This window comes from Nerophis ophidion, linkage group LG11 (assembly GCF_033978795.1).
Source record: "Nerophis ophidion isolate RoL-2023_Sa linkage group LG11, RoL_Noph_v1.0, whole genome shotgun sequence".
Lineage (NCBI taxonomy): Eukaryota > Metazoa > Chordata > Actinopteri > Syngnathiformes > Syngnathidae > Nerophis > Nerophis ophidion.
In genome coordinates, this window is record NC_084621.1 from 62,147,637 (window position 1) to 62,169,559 (window position 21,923).

Below are 21,923 nucleotides of genomic sequence, written 5' to 3' on the forward strand. Positions count from 1 at the left end.
AAAGCTCCCAATTTACCGGTCGATCTACGTTCCCATCCTCACCTATGGTCATGAGCTTTGGGTCATGACCGAAAGGATAAGATCACGGGTACAAGCGGCCGAAATGAGTTTCCTCCGCCGTGTGGCGGGGCTCTCCCTTAGAGATAGGGTGAGAAGCTCTGCCATCCGGGAGGAACTCAAAGTAAAGCCGCTGCTCCTTCACATCGAGAGGAGCCAGATGAGGTGGTTCGGGCATCTGGTCAGGATGCCACCCGAACGCCTCCCTAGGGAGGTGTTTAGGGCACGTCCAACCGGTAGGAGGCCACGGGGAAGACCCAGGACACGTTGGGAAGACTATGTCTCCCGGCTGGCCTGGGAACGCCTCGGGATCCCCCGGGAAGAGCTAGACGAAGTGACTGGGGAGAGGGAAGTCTGGGTTTCCCTGCTTAGGCTGTTGCCCCCGCGACCCGACCTCGGATAAGCGGAAGATGATGGATGGCACACAAGAGTCAAAAGGTCTACTGCGTTTCCCCACACAAATTTAAGGTATAAGAGGTTCTGCTGTCTCAAGTATAATAATGAAGAAAACTTGAAACCGGCAATATTTCCCTTTAAATATATTTATTTTGCACTCCACCTAAAAGACTCTTTGCTAATCAAAAATTCTGCATTCTCTAATTCTTTCACTCATCTCTCATGTTAACTCATCATTGCACTGGACTGGAAATGTGAATGAACATATTATGATTGTGTGTCCTAGATGTGCTTGATTCTATGCCTGAGCAAAGTCCCACCACAGATTCTAAAGCTGCTACCACTCCTAGCGTAGACCTTTTTGGTTCAGGTACCGGAGCTGATACCTGTTTTTCTGTGTGTGGAACCTCTTCATTATTTCTGTTTTCCCTACCACCATCTAGTATCAAATAGTCCTTCTACACGTCTTGGTTTGTCTCCCATAGTGGTATGAGAGAGTTGCATGAAAGCCCACTTGTTGAGCATCGTGTTGTCCCTGTGGCTGCTTACTTACCTGCGCTGTTTCTACCTGCTATGCTAATACTTTCTTTGCCTCCACCATTTTCTTCTTTCTCGTACTCTGCCTCTTTTGCTTGCGTTGGTCAATTAGACCTCCCTGCTGTTTCGCGCGGGCCCTCTCCTTTGCCTGAGTCTGCTCCGGCAGGAGACATCGTGATCCCAGGTGAGTTAAGCTGCACTACTTTTACTGCATTACCTCTGACTTCCTCTTCTCAGGAAGGGTGCACTTGTTGATCAACCCTTTTCCTGAAGAGGTGGTGAAGGTGCATGACGACCTGCTTTCTTGCTTTGCTTCCTTTGCTAGATTTCTAGCCGGAACATGATACTAAGGTTGCATTCACAGATTTTGAATGAATAAAACAAGCTGTTTCAATCTTCAGATCCTGCACCTGTTCCTGCATCTGACCCAGCTCTTGTTGCTGCTCCAGCTGCAGAGGCTTCCTCTCCAATCCAGGCCGAGTCGATTCCAGTCATTGATCTGCTAGGTACAATGCTTCACACTTTTTCACAATTGCTTGAGAGCTCAGCATGGATAAAAAAGTGTATGTTTAATTCTAATCAAGTTTTGACATTTTTCTTTTATAGTTTCAATATTTTTCAGAGCAGTTTTTTTTAAGTGGTAGAATTGGCAGCAAGGTGCACATAGTGGTGGAGCTTGTTGCACCATTAAAAAAGATGATTTTATTTTTTTACCAGTGACCCCACTAATCATTTTAGAAGTTTTGGTCCTAATTTACTAAACGTTTGCGTGTACTAAAACACCATACCAACTTTATAAAGCCCTTTAAAAACAACCACAGTGGAAAAACAAAGAGTTGTACACGACAAGAAATACAGACAAAGAACAGACTAAAATATAACATTTGATTTGGACATGTTACCCTATTGTCAGAGTTTGTTGGTGACGAACCCCAAGATGCAGAGAAGGAGGCAGGCATTAAATAGGGAAACATGGTTTCATTAAAATACTAGAACAAGAACAAACAAAAAGGGTACTAACAAAAAGCGCGCACAAGGCGGATAACAAACTAAAAGAGCTAGCCTGGGAGCTGGAAGATAACGAGCCTAGCGTGGAAGCTTGCAGGAGAACAAGAACAAACAAAAATGTACGGTATAGCTCGGTTGGTAGAGCGGCTGTGTCAGCAACTTGAGGGCTGCAGGTTCGATCCCCGCTTCCGCCATCCTAGTCAATGCCGTTGTGTCCTTGGGCAAGACACTTTACCCATCTACTCCCAGTGCAAACCCACAATGGTTTAATTGTAACTTAGATATTGGGTTTCACTATGTAAAGCGCTTTAAATGGGTTGTACTTGTATAGCGCTTTTCTACCTTGAAGGTACTCAAAGCGCTTTGACACTACTTCCACATTTACCCATTCACACACACATTCACACACTGATGGAGGGAGCTGCCATGCAAGGCGCCAACCAGCACCCATCAGGAGCAAGGGTGAAGTGTCTTGCTCAATACACAACGGACGTGACGAGGTTGGTACTAGGTGGGATTTGAACCAGGGACCCTCGGGTTGCGCACGGCCACTCTCCCACTGCCCCACGCCGTCCCTTTGAGTCACTTGAGGAAAAAGCATGATATAAATATAATTAATTTCACTTCACTTCACTACAAACACAAAGTGCACACGAGGCGGATAACAAACTAAAAGAGTTAGCATGGGAGCTAGCAGGAAACAGAAGTCCTTACTTGTAGTATGAAAACAAAACGGAAGCATGGAACAAAAGACAGTAAGCTACAAACAGCTACCGAAATATAGCTTACCGCTACGCTGCAATGACAAGACACGACACGATACGACAGAGGAGACAATAATCCAGCCCAAACTGGATGGGAAGACAGTTGTAAATAGGACCAGGCTGATTGACACCAGGTGAGGCCAGGTGCCAATCAGCTGCAGCTGAGGGGAAACACAGGAAACAGACAAAATAGGAACGCCGACAGGAAATACTACACACACAGAGGAAACAAAGACAAATGCAGAGGAAAAAACTAAAACTTAACCAAACTGTCAGGGACGAACCTGACATCTATATTTTTCAGTTCCGTTGGTTGTTCTTTCACATAGTTGGTTTTCGATCTCCTGATGTTTTCACCAATGCCACCAATTTTTATATTCAAACCGTTAAATATCACAACATTTATGTGAAGTATGATTCAGAGAGCTCCACAGTGCTGATGTCTGTCTCCTTTCTGTCGCCCCTCCTGCATTGTGGCTAACTTGATGTACCTACAGACTCCTTTGGTGGGCCTGCAGAGAAGAATCAAAGCTCTGCTCTGGGGGCACCTGGAGGCGACCTGCTGGGAGGTACTACTTTTTTCAATGTCCATGCTTGAAAATAGCTATAGATTATGCATCAAACTTGTTTTGTATAAATGAATGTTTTTTTTTTCATTAGGTGATATTTCAATTTGCTTTCAATAACCAAGGCTTGATGTTTTAGTTTCCACCTGCACTATCTACATTCCAATAGGTGCATTTATCAAATCCAATATTGAAAATTTGCATATTAAGCAGACGTGCATCATCTTTCAAATTTTTTTCGACATTAGGTACTAGGGGTGTGGGAAAAGTTTTGTAGTTTCTTAGAGTACACATATTGCTTTCACTTTCCCTCTTGGCTCTAAACTTGTTGCAACTAACTGTGTTCATTAAAAACAAAGGAAAAAAAAGAATCATCCACAGCCCCCCCCCTGCCACTGGCGTATCATCTAGAATCTGAATCGCGATTCTCACGTTGTGCGATTCAGAATCACTTTTGTTTTTGTTTTTTTAAATCGATTTTTATTTGATTTTTTATTTTTTTTTAGATTTTTATTATTTTTTTATCAATCCAACAAACCAATACACAGCAATACCATAACATTGCAATCCAATTCCAAAACCAAACCTTAACCCAGCAAGACTCAGAACTGCAATAAACAGAGCAATTGAGAGAAGACACAAACATGACACAGAAAAAAACTAAAGTAGTGAAACAAAAATAAATATTATCAACAACAGTATCAATATTAGTTATAATTTCAGCATAGCAGTGAGTAAAAATCCCTCATTGACATTTATAAAAATTAAACAAAAAGAACAATAGTGTCAGAGTGGCTTACACTTGCATCGCATCTTATAAGCTTGACAACACACTGTGTCCAATTTTCCCAAAGATAAAATAAGTCATATTTTTGGTTCGTTTAATAGTTAAAACAAATTTACATTATTGCAATCAGTTGATAAAACATTGTCTTTTATAATTATAAAAGCTTTTTTTTTTTTTTTTTTTTAAATCTACTACTCTGCTAGCATGTCAGCAGACTGGGGTGGATGCTGCTGAAATCCTATGTATTGAATGAATACAGAATCGTTTTGAAACGGAAAAATATCGTTTTTGAATCGAAAATCTCGTCGAATTGAAAAAAATCGCTTTATAAACGAATCGCGACCCCAAGAAATCGATATTGAATCGAATTGTGGGACACCCAAAGATTCGCAGCCCTATTAATCACCATTTCACATACATCCATCCATCCATCCATTTTCTACCGCTTATTCCCTTTCGGGGTCGCGGAGGGCGCTGGCGCCTATCTCAGCTACAATCGGGCGAAAGGCGGGGTACACCCTGGACAAGTCGCCACCTCATCGCAGGGCCATTTCACATACAATAAAATTTAATTTTTTTCCCCCTAACATTTCCTGTAAAAATTCCTCCGGATAGTCACATTCCTGTCTCTTGCACATCAGATCTAATGTCCCCGACCCCGGCCCCAGCCTTGGCTCCAGTGCAGAATGATCTTCTTGAGTCGGGCTTTGAAGCTCTGGGATCACTTCCCTCTCCCACGCCGCCCATGCCTGCTGCAGTGCCAGCTGTACCAATGGTACCAGCTACAGCAGCTGTACCTGAACCCGCTAGCACCACACCGGCGCCCTCTGGTGGCTTTGATGCTTCAAGTAAGTACAAATATGCCATGACTTGCACACATTTGTGTTGAATAAAAAACACAAAAGACATACATTTCTGAGAATATCACACATATATTTTGCTTATGTGCTGTTAAAATGACGCTATTTGCCTCAGCCCTGTTTTTGAAAGCTGCTTTAATTCCCACTGGGAGCTTGACTTGCGCATGAATGATACACTCTTACATCGCTGGCTTTTGCTGACTGCCTAATTTCTCACCACTGCTTCCTCACTCAGTGATTTCTCTGATTTGTTCCTCTCTATCATGTCACACAATTCACAAATGCTGTGCTTTCTTCTTCCACACACCACCTCTCTCTGCTTCATTCACCCTCCCGCACCACATTTATCTACACCTCTTCTTATCTGCTGGCTTCCTCTTGCTTGCTTCTTCCAATGTGTCATTGGTGAGTTCATCTCCACAGTGCATTGCAGCATGTGCACCTTTGACAAGTGGGTCTCTAGTTTAAGAATAATTTGCATGTTTGAAATGGATCCTTAATCCCTGGTTGTCTGCCGCATGAGACAATATATTTCGCTTAAACTTGGATTTTTTTTTATTTATTCGGACTTCTTTAGTATTGACTTTTATCCATCCAAGTACACCTATTGCTTCTTTTCCAAAAACAATCCGCCCACAAGTGCAATTAATTATAAAATAAATTAATCTCACTTAAGTTTGTATCTTAGTAATAAAACATGTTGAACAGATGAGTTTATAATATTTGAAGTGACAATTAAATATTGTTCTCTGTATTTTAAAATAAATGTGTAGAGTGGGAGTCTTGTTCACGAGTGAGGGAAGAGTGGATCGTGAGATCGACAGGCGGATCGGTGCGGCGTCTTCAGTAATGCGGACGTTGTACCGGTCCGTTGTGGTGAAGAAGGAGCTGAGCCGGAAGGCAAAGCTCTCAATTTACCGGTTGATCTACGTTCCCATCCTCACCTATGGTCATGAGCTTTGGGTCATGACCGAAAGGATAAGATCACGGGTACAAGCGGCCGAAATGAGTTTCCTCCGCCGTGTGGCGGGGCTCTCCCTTAGAGATAGGGTGAGAAGCTCTGTCATCCGCGAGGAACTCAAAGTAAAGCCGCTGCTCCTCCACATCGAGAGGAGCCAGATGAGGTGGTTCGGGCATCTGGTCAGGATGCCACCCGAACGCCTCCCTAGGGAGGTGTTTAGGGCACGTCCAACCACGGGGAAGACCCAGGACACGTTGGGAAGACCATGTCTCCCGGCTGGCCTGGGAACGCCTCGGGATCCCCCGGGAAGAGCTAGACGAAGTGGCTGGGGAGAGGGAAGTCTGGGTTTCCCTGCTTAGGCTGTTGCCCCCGCGACCCGACCTCGGATAAGCGGAAGATGATGGATGGATGGATGTGTAGAGCTTTATACAGTACATTTTACTGCATTTTGTACCTGGCTTTTTTTCCCCTTCTAAATTATCAGTATTGACAAAATGATGTTGTCGTTGAGTTACGTTAGCATTTTACAAAATCGGCTTGTGCCGCAGCTATAGCCAATTGTGTGCAATTGCAGTGGTTGCAGCATAAGATTGCTTGGAGTTTCCATGTTAAACTGGTTGCTATCCCTTTGAATGTTCCTACTCATTGCGCCTGCACATTTTTACTGCCCTTCCTGCTGGATTTGTGCCCTCACATCTGCCCACTGCCTGCGTGGGATTAGCACCCTTGTAATCTGTGTCGGTTCTCTAATGTTCTGCCTTTCCCACCCTTTCCTCAAGTGTTTGATGGATTAGGCGATTTGCTGATGCCCGCCGTAACGCCGCAGAGCACCGGGGGAAGCACGACAGGAAGTGCAGCAGGGAGCATGGGAACCCCCGTCACAATGGAAAACATTATGGTTGCCCCGCCTGCGACCCCTCCCCCGACCAAAACCATTGCAGGGGACCTGGATTCATCACTGGCCAACCTGATTGGAGGTATGTGCACGATGCACGTGGGTCATCAATGTGGGTTTGCACACATCCTTACGATCATTTTGTTGTTATTTCTTCCCTCAGACCTGGGTGTGAAGAGAAAGTGAGTATACTTAATGTGTATTATTACAATAACTGAAATATTTGTGGTGGTGTGTTGCGTTGTGTGTAATGTGTGTAGTGAACTTAATATTCGACATCTAACCTGAATCTGCTACATTTGCGTGGGACTAGACGAGTGGCTCTCAACCTTTTTTCAGTGATGTACCCCCTGTGAACATTTTTTTAATTCAAGTACCCCCTAATCAGAGCAAAGCATTTTTGGTTGAAAAAAAGAGTTTAAGAAGTAAAATACAACGCTATGGTTGTATTTTTCTGGTTTATTAAATTGTATAACAGTGCAAAATATTGCTCATTTGTAGTGGTCTTTCTTAAACTATTTGGGAAAAAAAAGATATAAAAATAACTAAAAACTTGTTAAAAAATAAGCAAATGATTCAATTATAAATAAAGATTTCTACACATAGAAGTAATCATCAACTTAAAGTGCCCTCTTTGGGGATTGTAATAGAGATCCATCTGGATTCATGAACTTAATTCTAAACATTTATTCACAAAAAAAGAAATCTTCAACATCAATATTTATGGAACTTGTCCACAAAAAATCTAGCTGTCAACACTGAATATTGCATTGTTGCATTTGTGAAGTGAAGTGAATTATATTTATATAGCGCTTTTCTCTAGTGACTCAAAGCGCTTTACATAGTGAAACCCAATATCGAAGTTACATTTAAACCAGTGTGGGTGGCACTGGGAGCAGGTGGGTAAAGTGCCTTGCCCAAGGACACAACGGCAGTGACTAGGATGGCGGAAGTGGGAATCGAACCTGCAACCCTCAAGTTGCTGGCACGGCCACTCTACCAACCGAGCTATGCCGCATTTCTTTTCACAGTTTATGAAATTACATTCATATTTTGTTGAAGTATTATTCAATAAATATATTAATAAACGATTTTTGAACTGTTGCTATTTTTTAGAATATTTTTGGAAAAATCTCACGTACCCCTTGGCATACCTTCAAGTACACCCAGGGGTACGCGTACCCCCATTTGAGAACCACTGGACTAGACGACTAGGGATGGGAATTTCAACCGATATGGCACCGATGCTCGTACCTGTGAATTGATACTGGTACATAACGGTACCAATTTTAGTGTATTTTTATGTGTCAATAAATTATTTGTTAATAAATGTTTATTGTTTTGTAATTTAAAAAATCTTTAATTTAACATTTAACAGTGAACTGATAATGACAACTTCTTTCTCCTTGTTTTCTTACACTTCTGAGTCACTGTGGGATGAATAAAGTCTATTCTACCCCTTCCTAACCCATCCTATCATTTGCAATTGTTATGTACCTGTGGTAGATTTTGCATGCAGTTATGATTACAAGACATTAGATGGCTGTAGTGTATAGGCTACCCCAGGTGTTCTTAACCTTTTTGACCTCGAGGCCCAATGTTTCCACTATAAAGGGGCTCAAGGCACACTCAAATATTAACACGGTGGCAGTGGTCTTACTCTTGATTGATCATATTCAATAATTATATCAACCCTTCTTACAGTTTAGCAGCATGAAACTTGTCAAATGATTTGAAATCATGTGTTGATTACAAAAATAAATACTAATCAAATATACTCCAAAAAAAGGCTCTCAAAAAATTTCAAAACCTCATTAAAAATATGTTCAAATACAATTACACGGTGCTAAATTAAATACATTCTAGCTAAATTATTATTAAGTATGAATAATGAATATGTTTCTTAAATAAACCATCAACAAATGTAAGTGCTAATGAAAATAAATCTTCACCAATTCTCTGTGAGCGCTTTGAGTCTCGTCAATCGAAAAGCGCTGTATAAATCTAATTCATTATTATTAGTAGTAGGAGTATTTTTATTACCAATTTAGTCATAATTTTTGCGCTTAAGAAACTTTTCTATGATTTTAGCTCTGGACTTCTTATGTTTGTCTGATATTGTCATTACTGCCATAAGTGGTGGAAAAGTGTATTGCAACTGAGTATTGCTGCGGCCCCTACAGACCACATCTGAAAACGTTTTGGGGGGCCCCCTAGTGGGCACTCGCGGCACATCATGAGCCCTGGCCTTAAGGTTAGGAAACACGGGGCTACACTATATTAGGAAATAGCCTTGGCCATTAAGATGTTTTTGTTAAATCCTACACTGTATGTATGCTGTAAACATTGTAGCTACGACACACTTGCTGTTTGATTGCAATGTGCATCTTAGTTGTAGTTTTCATTACCAAATTTGGAGGTGTTAAAATGGCCATGTAAAATTGCTTTTGCTAATCGGTTGCACGAACATTGTAAAATCCACAGTATCGAGCTAGTTCATTTTGAAAAGGGAAGCTTTACTTTATGCTGGAGCGTTTTCTGTCAGACAAGTTTGCTTTGTTACCTTGGAAAATTAAAACCTTAGCTAAAGGCATTCCGCTAAGAATTTGCCTGTTTCCCTACCAAGTGCTTGAGTCGGTGCCGAGTCTGCAACTGGATGTGACGTCACATGCAACTATGGCATGGACATATGGCACCATTTAATTTTACGTGAATCTGTATTTGTTAGCATTGAAGACATTTGATACTTGATTTGGTACCCATCCCTTTAGAAGACATCCTTATCTATTTGGCAGAATTGACGCATGTACACTTTTTATGGCGGCTGTGGGAGACAAAAAATTAGCAAAAACATGTCTCTTTTAATGCACAGCATAGGACACATAGCAAGAGTGGTCCTCAGGTCCTGTTGCTAAGGGGCAGCAGCTCCACAGCCAAAGATCCACTAATAACCACTAATATCACAGTCAAAATGAAAGCTTGTTCCCATAGGCACTAAAAATTGTTAATAATGTATAGACAAAAGTGCATATTATATATATTATTATATATATATAGTATTTATATAGGTGTGTGTGTGATGGATGTGTGTGTTTTTTGGGTATATGCATGTGTGTGTGTGTATATGATGGATGTGTGTGTTTTTTGGGTATATGCATGTGTGTATGTATGTGCTTATGTGTGTATATGTATGCATTGTATGTATGTATATGTATATATATATTATTTATCATTTATTTATATATATATATATATATATATGATTTGTATAGGGGCTTCAGGGTGGCAGAGGGGTTAGTGCGTCTGCCTCACAATACGAAGTTCCTGCAGTCCTGGGTTCAAATCCAGGCTCGGGATCTTTCTGTGTAGAGTTTGCATGTTCTCCCCGTGAATGCGTGGGTTCCCTCCGGGTACTCCGGCTTCCTCCCACCTCCAAAGACATGCACCTGGGGATAGGTTGATTGGCAACACTAAATTGGCCCTAATGTGTGAATGTGAGTGTGAATGTTGTCTGTCTATCTGTGTTGGCCCTGCGATGAGGTGGCGACTTGTCCAGGGTGTACCCTGCCTCCCGCCCGATTGTAGCTGAGATAGGCGCCAGCGCCCCCCGCGACCCCGAAAGGGAATAAGCGGTAGAAAATGGATGGATGGATGGATAATTTGTATATACATGTGTGTGTATACATGGGTGTGTAAGTGTATATGTGTGTGTGCGCATATGTATATATGTAAGTGTGTGTGAATTAAAATGTATTATATATAAATAACTTATAGCATTTACGCAGCAATCACTGAATTGAATTATATTATATATATTATTGTATTATATATTGTATATGTATAGGGGTGGGACCTAATAAGTTTACTTCTTCCCACTCCTTTTTGAGCCAATCTTGACATCTACAAAAGTTTAGTCACATGTAATGTTTCCAATGTAGGTGTAAATGTAATGTATGTATATATTTATTTAGTATTTTGTGTCATTATTCTGTTTTGTTGCATGGCTCAAAATAAACCATTAATTCATTCAATCAAAAAAAAAAAAAAATCTTTAGAAATACAAATTACCGTAACTTTCTTTTGTCGCACAGTTTTATGTTTTGTGCAAGATGTAGCCAGTTTCTTCGATGTGACTGCTGCTGCTCATTGAAAAGAGCGATACACGCTTTCATGTTAGTCTCCTAAAGTGAATGACCAAAAAAAGTCGATATATTAATCGCCAGCCACTTTTTTGAACAACATAATCTAGAGGGCTCTGAATACTAGCTAAAATCGCCAAGCTGCTACGTCTTCCTATTCTCTGGCAGATGCGTATGAGGTGCCTACCGTACAACAAGCCACATTGACAGACAGTCCCATAAAATTGTGCTAATGGCCGAGGGCGACCAGGTAGCGGATAACAAGATTATATAGTGATGAAAAATTCAAAATATACAATTATACTTGTATTTCAAGCATTAACAGAATAATCCCATTTATTCAATCTCTTTAGGGACCCACAGAGTGAGAAGAAGCTGACCGGAGGAGCCAACTGGACACCCCACGTGGCCCCCACAAGCTGGGCCAAACCAGGACCCCCGATGGTGACAAATAACACACATTCTCCAACTCACACTGTTGTGAGCAAAGAAAAAAAGCATTCAGTAACCTAATAGTAAACTTACATCCAGGCTGGTGTAGCTCCTGGAGCAGCGCCATCTAGTGGAGCAATGGTACCACCTATGGGTGCACAGCCTGGCTTCGGCATGGTGAGTCTTTATTTTCAGAGTGACATCCCTCGTCAACATGCATACGTATTACATTAAATTACGGTAACCTCTATCCAGGGTCTGAGAAATTAATGTGAGAAATAGAATATTAAGTTAATCCACCTTTATTCCACAAAATTCTAGGTAAATCTGGTTGTTTGAAAGTAAGCTCGTTGACACACCACACGTGCTGTCTTCAGCCTGCTGCAGGTGGACCAGGAGTTGCTATGATGCAGCCCATGATGGCACAGCCTATGATGGCTCAGCCCATGATGAGACCTCCTTTTGCTGGCGTGGTGGGACCTGGGCAGGGAGTAACTGCTGCACCAGGAGTGCCGGTAAGAAGACAAAAGGGAACCCGCGAACAGGTTTTATCCAGCCCGCGGGATGAGTTTATTAAGTATACAAATTAACCTGAAAGTTTTGAATGAAAGAAACAGCTCTTCTACACCTGTCTACTGGATGTTGCAACAGCAATTCTTTGTATCTCTGTAGATTAGGGGTCGGCAACCCGCGGCATACTTGCCGACACCCTCATTTTTCCGGCAGGTCTTCCGGATTTCAGTGCCTCTCCCAGAAATCGCCCCAGGATAACGTTCTCAGATTTTCACCCGGACAACAATATTGAGGGCGTGCCGTGATGGCAATACCTTAAACGTCCCCTCGACCATGTCGTCACGTCCGCTTTAATATTATGCTATATAAGTGCCGGCCGGCCACATCTAGTGTGCGGCTGCTGACTCAACGCGCAAGCGACTGCAAGGCATACTTGTTCAACAGCCATACAGGTTACACTGAGGGTTGGGATATAAACAACTTTAACACTCTTAGTAATATGCGCCACACTGTGAACCCACACCAAACAAGAATGACAAACACATTTCGACCATGTCGTCGCGTCCGCTTTAATATTATGCTATATAAGTGCCGGCCGGCCACATCTAGTGTGCGGCTGCTGACTCAACGTGCAAGCGACTGCAAGGCATACTTGTTCAACAGCCATACAGGTTACACTGAGGGTTGGGATACAAACAACATTAACACTCTTAGTAATATGCGCCACACTGTGAACCCACACCAAACAAGAATGACAAACACATTTCGGGAGAACATCCGCACTTATAACACAACATAAACACAACAGAGCAAATACCCAGAATTCCATGCATCCCTAACTACATTATACACCCCCACTACCAACACACACCCCCCTCTCCGTGCGTTGGTTGAGGTGGGCGGGGTTTGGTGATAGCGGGGGTGTTGAGCAAGTATGCTTGCAGTCACTTATGTGTGTCTGCAGAAGCCTCATACAACATGTGAATGGGCTGGTAAGCTGTTTGTTACGGTTGTAGAGGGCGCTAAAAGCATTGTCATCATAGCACGCCTTTATTATTATTGTTGTTGTTTGGGTGAAAACCAGCAGACAGTCGAGAGAATAGTTGCTCTGAAACTCTGTAGTCTCCCGGAAAATTGAGATGGTTGGCAAATGTGATGTTGTCAAGCGGCATTCAAATAAAACTCGCGAGCCGCACTAATATTAAATTTTCATATTAAGGTGCGGGCCGCTTGTCTGAAACCCCTGGTTTATACATAGCACAAAGCAAAAAAAAACTTTGTACGCTGTGTTATTTCATTTTACATTTCAAAAGTCTTGTGGCTCCCATAGTTTTCTTTATTTTGTGAAACGGGTCAAAATGGCAATTTGAGTGGTAAAGGTTGGCGACCTTTGCTGTAGATGATGGTACATACTTGTATGTTCAAAATAAACCACATGATGTTAGTACATCAATCGAGGAAAATGATCAAACTACATACATGGCATACTGTAATTTGATTTTGATATTTTTTTTTATATTGATTGATTGAAAATGAACACCATTGAGTTGACTGATGAACATTATCACATCATTCATTCAGAAAATATAAATACGATCAAATAAAGATAGAATACTATCAACCGCAACATGTAAGTGTAAAAAAACAACAACATTATGATTTGTACATTTTCAGAATGTGATTCTTCTATTTTTAAACACAGAAAACAATATGAAGGTGTCTTTATTTTTAAGTTATCGTGCAGGGATTTTACCAGTCCGGCCCACTTGGGAGTAGATTTTTCTCCATGTGGCCCCCGATCTAAAATGAGTTTGACACCCTTGTTCTAAGGTTAAGCACAATCACTTACGGGTTTCAGATCAACTTCTAATTTGTACCATTTTTTTCAATTTAAAATAAAACACAAATTACAGAAATTAATTAATATTTTGATATTTTTTAAAGTTATACAAGTGTTAAAATAGGGTAAAAACTGTACCACTTGTATTTAATTTTTGAAATAAAATGTAAAACAATAAAACCTTCCACTTTGGTAAAAAAGTGACCATGTGTGTGGTGAAGCTGTGCATTTATACTGTTCAATAACAAGTAATGGTGTAACGATTCGTTTTAGCGAGTCCATTTATTTTGATATTTGGGGTTGCCGATACAATTCAGGGACAATATTATTTGTTCAGAACGATACGATACAGAACAGTTCAGTGGGTAGGAATCGATTCAGTAACTTTTTAGCAAAACGAATCAAAGCAGCGTGACTGTGAAATAAATAGCAGCAGGTGAAGTATTCCTGTTATTTCTTATTGGGGAATTAGGTATAAATTATTTATGGATACCAACAAGCAAGTAAACAACAAAAAATGGCCAATGCATTCACATCTTATTTGAATAAACCAACACTTTATGTTGAATTAACAAGAGAAAACACTTTCTGCTCATATTTTAAAAATTCAAGCAATTTTCAATAAAAGTACAATAATCAACATTTTAGGAGTAGATTTACCCGCTAAATAAAGTTTGCTGAGGCCATACAGTATAAAGTCAATGATGACGGACAGCCTTCCAGGTGTGCAGAAGCGTGTATGCTCCCTCATCCCTGTTTATGGTGTTGGCCCCCTCGTTTTCTAATTTTCATAGTCTCATTCATCCATTTCTTCTATGTATTTGTTTCTCATCAAATGACTTCTCCTTGTGTTCCAAGAGTCGGTGTGTCGCGGTAACTTGTCACTTTCGTTATGTCTGCTGCGTCTTCTGCCGTTTAAAGTTGCGTTGCAGCTTTGTCATTGCATTGTTGCTTGTATTTATTGTGGATTTTGCGAACGTGCTGTAGCTGATGATATGGAAATGGAAACCACAAAAGCACCACCTCTTAAAGACACACAATCAAATCACAGATATTTTCTTAAGGCGTTCTTTGTGACATTTCTTGACCACCGTAGATTTAGACCAGGGGTCTCAAACTCAATTTACCTGGTGGCCACCGGATGCAGAAACTGGGTGAGGTTTGGCTGTGAGAAAATATTTCTTAAAAAAAATCCAACATGCACTTTTTAATGAATCCCTCTTCTCTGAATGGCTTTCCCGCCCTAGCAACCATCTCACTCACCATGCTTTGACTGCTCTTTTCGGTTGCTTTTTTGAAGAAATCTTGTTGCCTCAGTAGACTGGTTTTAAAATGTGCAACCCGGTTCACGCTCTCATCTCCCTGGTATTTTGCATACTCTTCAGCATCTCTAGTTGTATAATGACGTTTTACGGGGCGGCTCGCCATGGAGTTTACAGCTACGGTAGCACAATTAGCCCCGGAGCTACCTGACCGCTCGTCTTCCCAGCCTGGACTGTTTACAGCGGCGCCGGGGGCAGGAGCGACCAGGTGGGCGAGCGATGGAGGGAGGGAGAGAGGAAGAGCGCGTGCGGGTCTAGTGTAAAAGCTGCAAAACGTTTCTCTGCTTGCATCACTCAAGTGACGTCAATGCATACTTGCCAACCTTGAGACCTCCTAATTCGGGATACGGGGGGTGGGAGGGTGGAGTTTAGGTGCGGGGGAGAGGGGGGGTTGGGGGGATGTATATTGTAGCCCAGAAGAGTTAGGGCTGCAAAGGATTGTTCTGTTGTGTTACGGTGCGGATGTTCTCCCGAAATGTGTTTGTCATTCTTGTTTGGTGTGGGTTCACAGTGTGGCGCATGTTTTTAACAGTGTTAAAGTTGTTTATACGGCCACCCTCAGTGTGACCTGTATGGCTGTTGAGCAAGTAAGTCTCGCAATCACCTGTGTGTCTGTAGAGGCCGCACACAACATGTAACAGGGCCGGCACTCTATTTGTAAGGATAATAATAACTTAGATATAATAATAATAACTTAGATTTGTATCGCACTTTTCTAAACACTCAAAGCGCTCACAGAGAAGTGGTACTCAACATTCATTCACACCTGGTGGTGGTAAGCTACATCTGTAGCCACAGCTGCCCTGGGGTAGATTGACTGAAGCGTGGCTGCCAGTTTGCGCCTACGGCCCCTCCGACCACCACTTATCATTCATTCATCATTCATTCACCAGTGTGAGCGGCACCGGGGACAAAGGGTGAAGTGTCCTGCCCAAGGACACAAAAGCAGCGATTTTTTTGGATGTCAATAGGTGGGAAGCGAACCTGCAACCCTCAGGTTTCTGGCCGGCCGCTCTACCCACTACGCCATGCCGCCAGGATATTTGAAAGGAGATATAGTTGGTGCGACGACAGGTTGTAGAGGACGCTAAAGGCAGTGCCATCACTGCACGCCCTCATTATTGTCGAGAGCCATTTACCACACCATGATTGGTAGATTATTTCAGCTTCGCACACAATGCTGTCAAGCGCCATTCATATAAAACCCCTGATTTAGACCATGTCTGTTTTGATGATACCACAAATGGGAAAATAGACTTGAGGTTTAAAAATCTTTATTATTACAAGTGCTAAACTTCATATAAAATCCAATGTTTTCCTTTTTCTAGTATCAATAAAATGGATCGATTCCCTTTTTAAAACGATTTTGGATTGATACCTAGCTCTTGGAAGGGGAATTTGTCAAGCATAAAACGATATACTAGAAATGTTGGCATACAAATCAATGTATCGATCAATAATTATACCCCTACTGTACTTTCAAGTTATTCACACCTCTTTGGACATACGCACAGTAAAAAAAGTCACATAAAGCCAAAGCTCGTTGAACTGAACTATTGTATTTTGTCTTACTTGACAAAATTAAATAGTTTTTGCACAACCTAAAATTCAAATTGTGTGATCACATTGGCTGTTGGCTTTAGAAGTACCAACCTTTAAACCTGCAGATACAAATATGACCTTGTCCAATAAGGGTTTGTGTGTACTAAAACATGTGCAAACTCAATCACGCAAAACTGATCTTCTAAGGTTGTGCTCTTAAATCAGCAAAATAGAGATTACAATCTTTTTAGTGCGTTTGTCTTCATGAATATGCAGAATATATGATAATTATTAGAATGCCACAATATTGGGAGGAGCGCAAATATAATCATTTAGTGCTCACAATGTAATTTATCAAGCCTGAAATAGTTTGTGGTCGTTGTTTTTCGTCTATATTTAGCACCTTTAGAAAGTAGGTGTACACTTGCACAGTTACGCACGAATGAATGGGTGTGAGAAAGGAGGCGATCGGGCTGCATGACAGACGATGAAGGTAGAATCCTCCCTCCGTGTGCGTGTTAACATATAGAGACTGTCAGAAATTAAAATATTAGACATATCATCTATTTAGCAATGACACATAATAGCTGATTTGATGACTTATGGGTCTGATTGGAGCAGTACTTGATGGTGTTCTTTTTTATGACAAGATTTCTTGAAAAAAGCAGTTTCTTGCATCTGGCTATCAGTTATTGTTTTGGCTCAACTTACCAGAGTACACCTTTAACATGCTAAAAATAGGTTATGTTGTCTAGATAGCGCTTCTACATAGCATTTCTACATAGCCCCAAAAGGTGGTTAATTATATAGCTGTGTGCTGCATGTTCCACAACTTAACAAAACACCACACGTTGGACAATGATGCCTTGAATGTGCAGAAAATGACTTTCTTCATGGTGACAGCTGGTAGTACACTCACAATCTTTTATTTAAATCGGGTGGTCTGCACCCTTTTTACAGTTGTTAATTGCACAAGCAGTCTTTGTAGATCACCCACAACACATATGTAGTACTACGTCTATGGATATTCTCATTCAACCAGGTCATTGTAATCTCAGGGCATTCAATTGACCGCAACTGGAATTTTTGGTTTGTTTTAGAAGACGTTTCGCCTCTTATCCAAGTAGGCTTCATCAGTTCATGATGACTTAAATTAGTCAGCTCTAGCCTTAGACTTGGATTGGTCAGATTTAGTATAGTCTGATCTAGTCTACTAATTACTAAGTAATAATTTTATAGTTTGCACAATCTATTTCATGCTTTTTATTTAGGATATTTTTATATCAGGCCCATAATCGGTAAATTATATGACTTCTAAACTTACTGTGTTCATAAAGTGCATTTCTGTTTTTTCACAGATTTCTCCCGGACTTGAAAGCCAGAGTCCAAAAAAGCCAAAAGACCCTCTGGCAGATCTTGACCTCAAGGACTTCTTATAACCCACAACTGGTACGTTGCAGCCTTCACACTATAGCCTATTTTTTCATAAAAGTAGAATCAATTATTGGGACTTTCATCATTTAGGCTCCCCCCTGCAGTTGAGCCACTGTTATATACTGACAACATGCTAAAACAAGTCAAAGCAAACATTGCTAACAACATTTAGTAGCAGTTAAAGCATACTGTCTTGAAATAATGTTTGTATATTACCGCTCATTTTAGCACCAGCACTGCAAACAGCTAGAGTTGTGATCAGAAGTCTCTATCTATTCATTTTGGGTATAATGAATGTTAATTATGGGCCCTTAATGATTTATTTAAACAAAGAAGGCTTCATATAAACCATTAGGGGCCCACAATTGATATGACACCGAAAATCTGACTGCAAGATGAAGTGGGAGATCTTGCAGATTACTGATATTATAGAGCAGGGGTGTCCAAACCACATCCCGTGGGGTCAAATGCAGCCCGCCAGCCAGCATCTTTAACTTGGCCTGCGAGACGACAGCACAAGTTCAATATCATTAAGAAACTTGGGCATGTGCGGTGTTTTCATATTAAGTTTAAATACCCAGGGGTCTAGCAGGTGGCAATTTGGACAATGCAAGAACTTCCGATCAGTGACCATGACGTATCATTTCTTGATATCTCAAGCACAGCATTTATTTCTATGACCCAGTCCAAACAACCTGCCCTAGTCATGATGCAGGAAAAAAAATTCGCCGACACAAAAAGTCAACACACATGTTCAAACATAACACAACCTGCTCACTGAACTTTGTAGATGTTATTAAAAAAGACGTCCCGTCATCATAAAAAATTGAAACGGCACCTATTTAAATTAATTGCAAGGCATGATGGAAGAAATGCAAAACACTCTCTCCACACTTCAACTTTTAGCTGCTTGATATTTCTGATTGATTACTAAGCTTTAAAGAGGTTGTCACAGAAGTAAACAAGATAGGAGTTGAACTTTCACATAATCTTAACATTAATTTATAATAATTGCTAATTAAATATCCATATATTATTATAATATATTACATATATTAAATATATTATTATATGTAAACACACACGAATAATGTACATGTATATACATACATATATCTATATATATATATATATATATATATACACACAAATATGTAAATATATATACATACTTTTATATACATATTTGTACTTTTACACACATATATACACTCATATATATATATGTGTGTGTGTGTGTATATTGTAGCAGTATATAGTAGTATATAATATATACTGTAGTAGTGTGTGTATATATATGTGTGTATATATATTTATATATATGTTTATATATATTTTTTATGTATATATATATATATATATGTCTTGATTGGATTATCCGGAGAATAGTGCTCGATACCGTGGTAGAGCGCATTATGTAGGTGTGGGAAAAAATCACAAGACTACTTCATCTCTACAGATCTGTTTCATGAGGGGTTCCCTCAATCATCAGGAGATGATTGAGGGAACCCCTCATGAAACAGATCTGTAGAGATGAAGTAGTCTTGTGATTTTTTCCCACACCTATGTATATATATATATTTATATATATATATATATATATATATATATATATATATATATATATATACATATATATATATATATATATTTTTATAGATGTAAATATATATATATATTTACAGTGTGTATATATATATATATATATATATATATATATATATATATATATTTTTATAGATGTAAATATATATATATATTTACAGTGTGTATATATATATATATATATATATATATATATATATACATATATATATATATATATATTTTTATAGATGTAAATATATATATATATTTACAGTGTGTATATATATATATATATATATATATATATATATATATATATATATATATATATATATATATATATATATATATATATATATATATATATATATATATTTATATGTATGCATGCATGTATGGTTACATTGCATGCATTTGGCTTTCGGCCTTCAGACAAATCTTTCTAGCCCAGTGCAGCCCCCCAGTTAAAAAGTTTGGACACCCCTGTATAGATTGACGTTAGAGGTTTTATTGCCCTTATTAATATTGCACAACAAAAGTGGTTGATGGAAAACATTTTTTAATAAGATAAGTACATTTTTTTTCTGTGTGTACTGCAGATGTTTTCTTCTCCAGAGCTGGATGCTCTTATCGTTCACCTGGCATCTGTCAAGATTTGAGGATGCTTTCCATTCTCTCTCTTTTGTCAGCTAATCAACGTTGTAAGAGCCTCTGACCCATCCACTTCCTGTGACCCCCTCCACTTCCTGTTTCCCCCGTTCTGAGTGATGTTGTAGCACACACCGTGAAAGTGAACCATAGCAAATTATAAACAGTCAATGAATATGTATGAGAAAAGAATTACAAGCGCGTGCTCATGTAGATGTTCTAATCTTTTGTCTCAAACTAAACTTTACAAAAAAAGCCGAAAAAAAAAAACGTTGAAAATGTACGTGAGTGAAAGTAAAGGCGTAAGTGTTTATTTTTTTTTCCTGTGTTGAATGCCGGTTGTATTTTGGTGTCCTACGATCCAGCCTGTCACCTTCCTCTTCTTAAAGATGAGCTCTTCCTCGACCTACTCTGATTGGACGAGAGTATTACATAAGTAGATTTTGGAGAACTATGTTGTGTGTTGTTTACAGAAAGGCCCTATTTGATGTACATAGACTTCTCTGGCGAATTTGAGGATCACATCTCTATTCTTTACTGTATGTCTGGTGAAGAGAAATATCAATGTGAATAGGACATGAAATTGTAAGAAGTCACGTGCGTATCCTACCGAGTACCGTCGTCATTTGGAAACAACTTATGTATATTATGAAGAAAAACGTGTGTGGGCTCCTGCGTCACATTTCAGATGAAATTAATGTGGTTGGTTATGTTCTATTTGTGGCCTATTTTTCTATGTTATGTCATTTGTTCTGTTTTTATGTTGTCCCACTGGGAAAACTGGATATTTTAAATATAATGGCAACACTTTAAAAACTGTCCCATTTAAACTCAAATTTGTGTTGTGCTACCTGAACTTTGACAAACATGGAATGTCACTTAGTTTCTAATAATAATGATGATAATCATAATATTCAATTGATTGGTTGATTGATTGAAACTTTTATTAGTAGATTGCACATTTCAGTACATATTCCGTACAATTGACCACTAAATGGTAACACTCGCATAAGTTTTTCAACTTGTTTAAGTTGGGGACCACGTTAATCAATTCATGAGTAGCCTTAAAATAATATACTTTGGGACAGATAAAAAAGTAAACAGGTTTGAAACATTTAAAGTTTCCATCGACATATAGTAGGGAAGGGATTCATGTGGCCCTATTACTGGGTGGTTCTCCCATGAGAGGAAGAAGAGTGGGGTGTCTGATGAAAATTATTTTAAAAAAACGCCACTCTCCATAGCAACTGATGCTGTGGTCAAAGTTGGAATTGGCACAAAAACACATTTTATGATATTCAACACTCTACTGCCATCTGTTGGCTAAAGTGAACCATGCAACCCAACCCCCCCCCCATCACGTTACATGTGTCAGGTAAACTGCGATGAAAGCAAGCCCTACTGGATAACATGGAACTACTGTATTGTGTGTTTACATGAATTTGGACTGTATATTGTTGGCATCTGAGTGGACCGTCTAAAGCCTAAGGTTGTACAAACGAGAGACCGAAACATTTTCACATATGCGTTATCACAATTTTATTTTTGCTGTCATTTATTTTGTGATTGATGGCCTTCCCCTTGTGCATGTCAGCCCTTTGAGATGCAATAAATTAAATGACAGACTGAACTGCA

The 21,923-nt window shown here is 39.8% G+C and overlaps 1 protein-coding gene across 6 annotated transcripts in view; it reads left to right on the top strand.

The window, feature by feature from the left end:
* snap91a (synaptosome associated protein 91a) overlaps positions 1 to 21,923 on the top strand; it is an 85,295-nt gene extending 63,372 nt beyond the window's left edge. For 2 of the 6 annotated variants that reach the window (XM_061916420.1, XM_061916423.1), the window contains exons 18-29: positions 740 to 823; positions 1,103 to 1,174; positions 1,392 to 1,496; positions 3,260 to 3,331; positions 4,757 to 4,963; positions 6,716 to 6,913; positions 6,995 to 7,013; positions 11,324 to 11,414; positions 11,502 to 11,579; positions 11,780 to 11,917; positions 17,978 to 18,068; positions 20,240 to 21,923. In XM_061916420.1, coding sequence (XP_061772404.1) covers positions 740 to 823; positions 1,103 to 1,174; positions 1,392 to 1,496; positions 3,260 to 3,331; positions 4,757 to 4,963; positions 6,716 to 6,913; positions 6,995 to 7,013; positions 11,324 to 11,414; positions 11,502 to 11,579; positions 11,780 to 11,917; positions 17,978 to 18,058 — 1,145 coding nt within the window. In that variant the 3' untranslated portion in view covers positions 18,059 to 18,068; positions 20,240 to 21,923. The remainder of the gene's footprint in view (positions 1 to 739; positions 824 to 1,102; positions 1,175 to 1,391; positions 1,497 to 3,259; positions 3,332 to 4,756; positions 4,964 to 6,715; positions 6,914 to 6,994; positions 7,014 to 11,323; positions 11,415 to 11,501; positions 11,580 to 11,779; positions 11,918 to 17,977; positions 18,069 to 20,239) is intronic. The other 4 variants (XM_061916422.1, XM_061916424.1, XM_061916425.1 and 1 more) reach the window with 4 other exon arrangements.